Source organism: Sphaeramia orbicularis, chromosome 17, assembly GCF_902148855.1.
Source record: "Sphaeramia orbicularis chromosome 17, fSphaOr1.1, whole genome shotgun sequence".
Classification (NCBI taxonomy): Eukaryota; Metazoa; Chordata; class Actinopteri; order Kurtiformes; family Apogonidae; genus Sphaeramia; species Sphaeramia orbicularis.
In genome coordinates this window covers 42,734,272-42,742,293 of record NC_043973.1, presented here as the reverse complement: position 1 = coordinate 42,742,293, position 8,022 = coordinate 42,734,272, and the positions used below count along the sequence as shown (strand labels likewise).

The 8,022-nt window shown below is 32.1% G+C and overlaps 1 protein-coding gene across 1 annotated transcript in view; it reads right to left on the bottom strand.

Moving 5' to 3' along the window:
* tgm1l1 (transglutaminase 1 like 1) overlaps positions 1 to 8,022 on the bottom strand; it is a 67,376-nt gene that overhangs the window by 46,660 nt on the left and 12,694 nt on the right. The window contains exon 4 of the mRNA XM_030160509.1: positions 4,147 to 4,398. Within this exon, the coding sequence (XP_030016369.1) occupies positions 4,147 to 4,398 (252 nt within the window). The remainder of the gene's footprint in view (positions 1 to 4,146; positions 4,399 to 8,022) is intronic.

Genomic DNA, 8,022 nt, shown 5'->3' with positions numbered 1-8,022 from the left:
ATGCATACATACATACACACATACATACATACATACACACATACATACATACATACATACATACATACATACATACATACATACATATGTATATGCATCCATCCATCCATTAGTCCTTCAGATTTTAATCACCATCATCATTATCATCACATCTCCAATCCCAGCTGCCAACAGTTAAAAGTGGGGCATACCCTGGGTGTGTTGTCAGTTATAAATATGACGTAAATGCATAAATATTTGAGAAATATAAGGCTACATTCAGACTGCAGACAAATGCGGCCCAAATCTGATTTTTTTTGCAGCTCTATAACGCAGCTCTATTTTTTGCAGCTCTATAACACATCCATGGTGTACCCCACCTTTGCCTGATGGGAGTTTGGATAGGCTCCAGCATCCCTGTGCCCCTCCCAAGGATTAAGCAGTTCGGAAAATAATAATGATGGTGAAAGAAATACAAGTCCATTGTTCATGTAGTTCTTTCAGATGTTCATTGTTACAGTTACTGCTGAAAGAATGTTAACATCTGCTAACTGGTGCTGAACACAAAGTGGTTACAGCTGAGGCACATGTCATGCAGAGTCAACGGCAAATGAAAACATTATGACTCTATGATTCATATTACTTACAGTTACAATAAGTCATTCTTGAGAAATATGTGAAGTCTGGGAAATTTGAAAAAGGTGTTTGGAAAAAATCCAAATCTTCCCAAGTGTATTTTTCTCATTCCTAGTCAAAATATCTCATCACATAATAACATGTTTTTACTTTTTTGATTTGTTTTGAGATTTCACAGCGCAATATTAGTACTTTTAGACCCTGACCCTTAAAGACTGAAATATTTCTCTCCATTTCACCTTTTTTGGGTGATTTATTACCATTTATTATAATATTCTTTGCTTTTTTCAGTGACAATCAGGTATTTTTCAGTATTTAATTTACTGTTCATGTAGACGACTGCAAAAATCTAAATAATTTCTAGTCAAAATATAGTCAAAATATCTCATCACACTTAAAATAAGACATAATCACCTAAAGAGTAACTTTTCAGTGAGATATAAGAACTTATTTTTAGACAATAGATCTTGAAAATCTTATTTTAAGAAATCTTACCAAGAGAATTTTCACTTATTCCATTAGCAGATTTTTTTTTTCTTAATTCAAGATTTTTTTTTTTTTTTTTTTTGCTTAATTCAAAGAAAAAATCTGCCAGTGGAACAAGGTGAAAATTATCTTGGTAAAATTTCTTGAAATAAGATTTTCCAGATCTATTGTCTAAATATAAGTGCTTATATCTCACTGAAAAGTAACTCTTTAGGTGATTATGTCTTATTTTAAGTGTGATGAGATATTTTGATTGGAAATGAGAAAAATACACTTGGTAAGATTTGAATTTTTGCAGTGTACATTCAGACTGCAGGCAAATTTGGCCCAAATCTGATTTTTTTACCCATATGTGACCTGTATCCGAACTATTAAAGCAGTGGTTCCCAACCTTTTTTGGCTTGTGCCCCCTTTTTAACATCACAAATTTCTGGCGACCCCAGACATTCAAAATATAGACCTTTTTTTTGCTAAAATTAACTTGTTTTTGATCATGTAATAGTTTACTACAATATGTTGCAAATAAATGTTAATTTTAGACGACATTTATCATCTATAATCTAAAAATAAGTACTTATATCTCACTGAAAAGTTACTCTTCAGGTGATTATGTCTTATTTTAAGCGTGATGAGATATTTTGATTGGAAATGAGAAAAATACACTTGGTAAAATTTGAATTTTTGCAGTGTACATTCAGACTGCAGGCAAATTTGGCCCAAATCTGATTTTTTTACCCATATGTGACCTGTATCCGAACTATTAAAGCAGTGGTTCCCAACCTTTTTTGGCTAGTGACCCCATTTTAACATCACAAATTTCTGACGACCCCAGACATTCAAAATATAGACCTTTTTTTTGCTAAAATTAACTTGTTTTTGATCATGTAATAGTTTACTACAATATGTTGCAAATAAATGTTAATTTTAGACGACATTTATCATCTATAATCTAAAAATAAGTACTTATATCTCACTGAAAAGTTACTCTTCAGGTGATTATGTCTTATTTTAAGTGTGATGAGATATTTTGATTGGAAATGAGAAAAATACACTTGGTAAGATTTGAATTTTTGCAGTGTACATTCAGACTGCAGGCAAATTTGGCCCAAATCTGATTTTTTTACCCATATGTGACCTGTATCCGAACTATTAAAGCAGTGGTTCCCAACCTTTTTTGGCTAGTGACCCCATTTTAACATCACAAATTTCTGACGACCCCAGACATTCAAAATATAGACCTTTTTTTTGCTAAAATTAACTTGTTTTTGATCATGTAATAGTTTACTACAATATGTTGCAAATAAATGTTAATTTTAGACGACATTTATCATCTATAATCTAAAAATAAGTACTTATATCTCACTGAAAAGTTACTCTTCAGGTGATTATGTCTTATTTTAAGCGTGATGAGATATTTTGATTGGAAATGAGAAAAATACACTTGGTAAGATTTGAATTTTTGCAGTGTACATTCAGATTGCAGGCAAATTTGGCCCAAATCTGATTTTTTTACCCATATGTGACCTGTATCCGAACTATTAAAGCAGTGGTTCCCAACCTTTTTTGGCTTGTGCCCCCTTTTTAACATCACAAATTTCTGGCGACCCCAGACATTCAAAACAGAGACTTTTTTTTTTGTTTTGCTAAAATTAACTTGTTTTTGATCATGTAATAGTTTACTACAATATGTTGCAAATAAATGTTAATTTTAAATGACATTTATCATCTATTATCTAAAAAGAAGTTCTTACATCTCACTGAAAAGTAACTCTTTAGGTGATTATGTCTTATTTTAAGCGTGATGAGATATTTGGACTAGAAATGAGAAAAATACACTTGGTAAGATTTTGATTTTGCAGTGTATGTTTAGCCCGCAGGCAAATTTGGCCCAAATCCGTTTTTTTTTTTACCCATATGCGACCTTTATCCGAACTGTTAAAGCAGTGGTTCCCAACCTTTTTTGGCTTGTGCCCCCTTTTTAATATCACAAATTTCTGGCGACCCCAGACATTCAAAATAAAGACATTTTGTTTTGTTTTGGGTTTTTTTTTTGCTAAAATGAATTTGTTTTTGATCATGTAATAGTTTGTTATAATAAGTTGCAAATAAATGTTAATTTTAGATGACATTTATCATCTATTATCTAAAAATCAGTTCTTACATCTTACTGAAAAGTAACTCTTTAGGTGATTATGTCTTATTTTAAGCGTGATGAGATATTTGGACTAGAAATGAGAAAAATACACTTGGTAAGATTGTGATTTTTGCAGTGAATTGCAAGGATGACTAACCTTGAAATTATCAAGCGTATATTTTTGTGCAAGAAATGTGAGTCGTAAGTATCGTAAGCACCATAGATATGTGCAATGAATGTAAATGCATTCAGTATTTGCTGATAAATTGACAGATGATGCAACTAATGAAGCTAAAATTCCCTGCAGACCTGAATTAACCCCCTTGGAAATCAACAGAGCCATGTATAGACTGAATATGAGGCTTTAGTCTGACAGAGAACTACCACGCTTTGGTCAGGAATGTAGATCATTTAAAGCTGTCACTCAGCCAGCGCTCTCCAACCATAGCCAATGGAGTTATATAACACTCATAGTTACACACTGGTCACGCGGTATCTATTTGACGGACAGCAACACACTCACGGATTGAGTTTGCCATTCGCGCCCGTGTGCAATATTATATCAGGACTTCACCCAGAGATTAAAAGCTACAAAGACATCTGTTTTGTGCCAGTATTTGCTATCGGAGAGGTAGAAATATGACTGTTATGCCAGCTGCACTCCGGGAACGTCTTCTTTGGCAGTTAGGATATATCAGACACTTCAACTGTGGAAAAATAGACTCTTTTTTCATGATATTCCGCCTCAAAGCGCACCAGAATAAATTGTGATTCATTCCAGACGTGTTATGCAACGCTGGACTATCTTTTCTCGCCTCTTTTCCTCTCCTTATCAGTTGCGACTTCTTTCCTTCCCCGGCCCTCAATCCCGGTAAAGCCTTCAGCCTTGTTTACACCCATTGCTAGCTTACCTTCACACCAGGGGTTGAAGAGCAAAACGATGTTCGCAGGAGACTTGTAAGTGGTCGTGGCATCACCCTTTAGAGAGCGGGTCGTCACACTGAGCCCGTACAGGCCTATGACGGCGCCGGCGGGAGAGTTGACGGACAACTTGATCTTGTTGTCATTCTGCTCCACGATTTTGGCCTCCCAGCGTTCATCCTCCAGGTGATCCACCAGTGGAATGATGACATGGGTGCCTTTAGACACCATCGGCAGGGGACCTAGAGGGCACAGGTTATGTTTGCGTTATGCTAAAGCCAGACGTGAAGGGAAACTTACACCGCACAAGACAGTTAAGATTGACAGGGATCAAATCTGAGAGCTCACAAAGGATTCACACACAAACCAAAGCTAAAATTTGACTTTTGACGAGCAAAACTATCAAGGTGTTGACGGAAAACACACACCATACCTCGATGTAATGTGCAATAACTGCTCATCTTGGTAGTTCTTTGGGTTCAACTGGACTGGTTTAGGTCTTTTGAAAACGTTTTGTCTTCTTCAGTTCTGAACTGAACTCAATGAACTAAAGAAGTCTCATGGATGAGAGACGAAACGTTTTCAAAAGAGCTAAACCAGTCCAGTTGAACCAGGAACGACCAAGAAGCACATGTATGTTTACACTGCTATATCTGCACATTTTTCACAAATGTTTTTTTTATTCTACCTCGCTAATAGCTCTAATTTGCACATATTTCTATTGTACAGGATTTTTTTATGTATGTCTATTTTATATTTCATTGCACAACTTGTGTAATGACAATAAAGCCTATTGTATTCTATTGTATTCTATTTTCTTGTATTCTATTCTATTCTATTCATTATGATCTATTCTATTGTGATCTATTCTATTCTATTCATTATGATCTATTCTGTTCTATTCACTATTCTATTCTATTCTATTCTATTCTAAATTGTTCTGTTCTATTCTATTCTAAATTGTTCTATTCTATTCTATTCTATTCATTATGATCTATTCTGTTCTATTCACTATTCTATTCTATTCTAAATTGTTCTATTCTATTCTATTCTATTCTAAATTGTTCTGTTCTATTCTATTCTATTCTATTCTAAATTGTTCTATTCTATTCTATTCTAAATTGTTCTATTCTATTCTACTCTATTCTATTCTGACTTGTTCTATTCTATTCTATTCTATTCATTATGATCTATTCTATTGTGATCTATTCTATTCTATTCATTATGATCTATTCTGTTCTATTCACTATTCTATTCTATTCTATTCTATTCTATTCTATTCTATTCTATTCTAAATTGTTCTGTTCTATTCTATTCTATTCTATTCTAAATTGTTCTATTCTATTCTATTCATTATGATCTATTCTGTTCTATTCACTATTCAATTCAATTCTATTCTATTATATTCTATTCTAAATTGTTCTGTTCTATTCTATTCTATTCTAAATTGTTCTATTCTATTCTATTCTATTCTATTCTATTCTAAATTGTTCTATTCTATTCTACTCTATTCTATTCTGACTTGTTCTATTCTATTCTATTCTATTCATTATGATCTATTCTGTTCTATTCACTATTCTATTCTATTCTGTTCTATTCTATTCTCTTCTCTTCTCTTCTATTCTATTCTATTCTATTCTAAATTGTTCTGTTCTGTTCTGACTATTCTATTCTATTCTATTCTATTCTTTTCTTTTCTATTCTAAATTGTTCTATTCTATTCTAAATTGTTCTATTGTATTGTATTGTATTGTATTCTATTCTATTCTATTCTATTCTATTCTAAATTGTTCTATTCTATTCTATTCTATTCTATTCTATTTTATTCTATTCTATTCTATTCTATTCTATTCTATTCTATTCTATTCTATTCTATTCTATTCTATGTTACACCTTCATTAACTTAGAATGAATGACACTCCAGTGTACATCAACACATTCCAAGTGTCAAAGTAATAAAAAAACAAACAAAAACAAACAAATACAAATCTACTAGAGTCACAGTCCGTCAGCTATAATCTGTTCAATCCACCCACAGTGAACGTCAGTGACTACTGACACACATATCGTGTACTTTCTGGTCTTAAATTCATCCTTAAATATTTTTTGATCAGATAACCAGAGAGAAGCAGCTGCGATAAAAAAAAAAGTCATTTCAGGCCGTATTTGGACACACAGTGAACTAGATAGTTTGTGATGCATTCCCGCTCGGTCTCTGCAGAAGATGACACAGCTGCAGTAACTGTAAACCACAAATGCATCACAGCCCTGTACGGTTTGAGGACGACTGCTGCGTCTCAGTAAACAAAAACTGTTTTTCTACTCTTAATTGGCATGATGGACTAAAACAACATGAGATTGACAACCATCTAATCTTCTTTTGTTCAAAAATAATGAAAAAAGACCAGATGTATTAAAAATGACTGAATGCTTCCCTGTTTATTTTGGTCCATGCTGGCTGCTAACTGTCCAAGCAAATATAGAGTTTTTTAAAGGAAAAAACATTGCTCTCTTGTTGTTTGTTGCCAGGAGTTTCGACCTTTTCTCTCTCAGTCCCTGAATAGATGTATAAAAAATGAAAATCAATGAAGCACACTGTGTCTTTTCAGCTGGAACCTCTTTTTATTTTAGAATTGAGTGGGAGTCATTACACTACTTATCCTCTGGTTGATTAAAATAACAGGACGTATTGATACTGTAATACATAAAATACAGCTTTTAGACCCCGAACAGAAACTTTTACCTCACATACAGAATCTGCGGCTATAAAAGCAACAGTATTACAACTTCCAATTAAATCCAATAACACATTTAAAAAGACGATTAAATCCAAATTGTTGAGTAAATATGATGAAATGGACAGAGTTTAATTTTGATATGAATATTACTGCTAAGATGTGGGCAGTTTATTTTGATTTGTGTATTATTGTTATGAAATGGACAGTTTATGTTTTTTATATGTGTATTATTGTTATGAAATGGACAGTTTATTTATGTTTTTTATATGTGTATTATTGTTATGAAATGGACAATTTATTTTTTTTTTTTATATCTGTATTATTGTCATGAAATGGACAGAGTTCATTTTTGTTTTATTACATGGGTATTATTGTTATGAAATGGACAGAGTTTATTTTTGTTTTATTACATGGGTATTATTGTTATGAAATGGACAGAGTGTATTTTTGTTTTATTACATGGGTATTATTGTTATGAAATGGACAGAGTTCATTTTTGTTTTATTACATGGGTATTATTGTTATGAAATGGACAGAGTTTATTTTTGTTTTATTACATGGGTATTATTGTTATGAAATGGACAGAGTTTATTTTTGTATGGGTATTGTTGTTGTGAAATGGACAGAGTTTTTTTTATATGGACAGAGTTTATTTTTGTTTTGTTTTTTATATATCAACAGAGTTTATTTTTGTTTTTTTTATATGGGTATTGTTGTTATGAAATGGATAGTTTATTTTTGTTTTTTTTATATGGGCTTTGTTGTTATGAAATGGACAGAGTTTATTTATTTTTGGTTTTTTTTATATGGGTATTGTTGTTATGAAATGCATAGTTTATTTATATATATATATATATATATGGGGATTGTTGTTATGTAATGGAAAGAGTTTATTTTTGGGTTTTTTTTATTACGGGTATTATTGTTATGAGATGGATAGTGTTTATTTTTGGGGTTTTTTATATGGGTATTGTTGTTATGAATTGGACAGAGTTTATTTTTGATATGTATATTACTGCTAAGAAATGGACACTTTATTTTTGTGCATTATTGTTATGAAATGGACATAGATTTTTTTAAAAAATTTTTATTTGCACTATTACTGCTATAAACAGGACTGAGTTTATT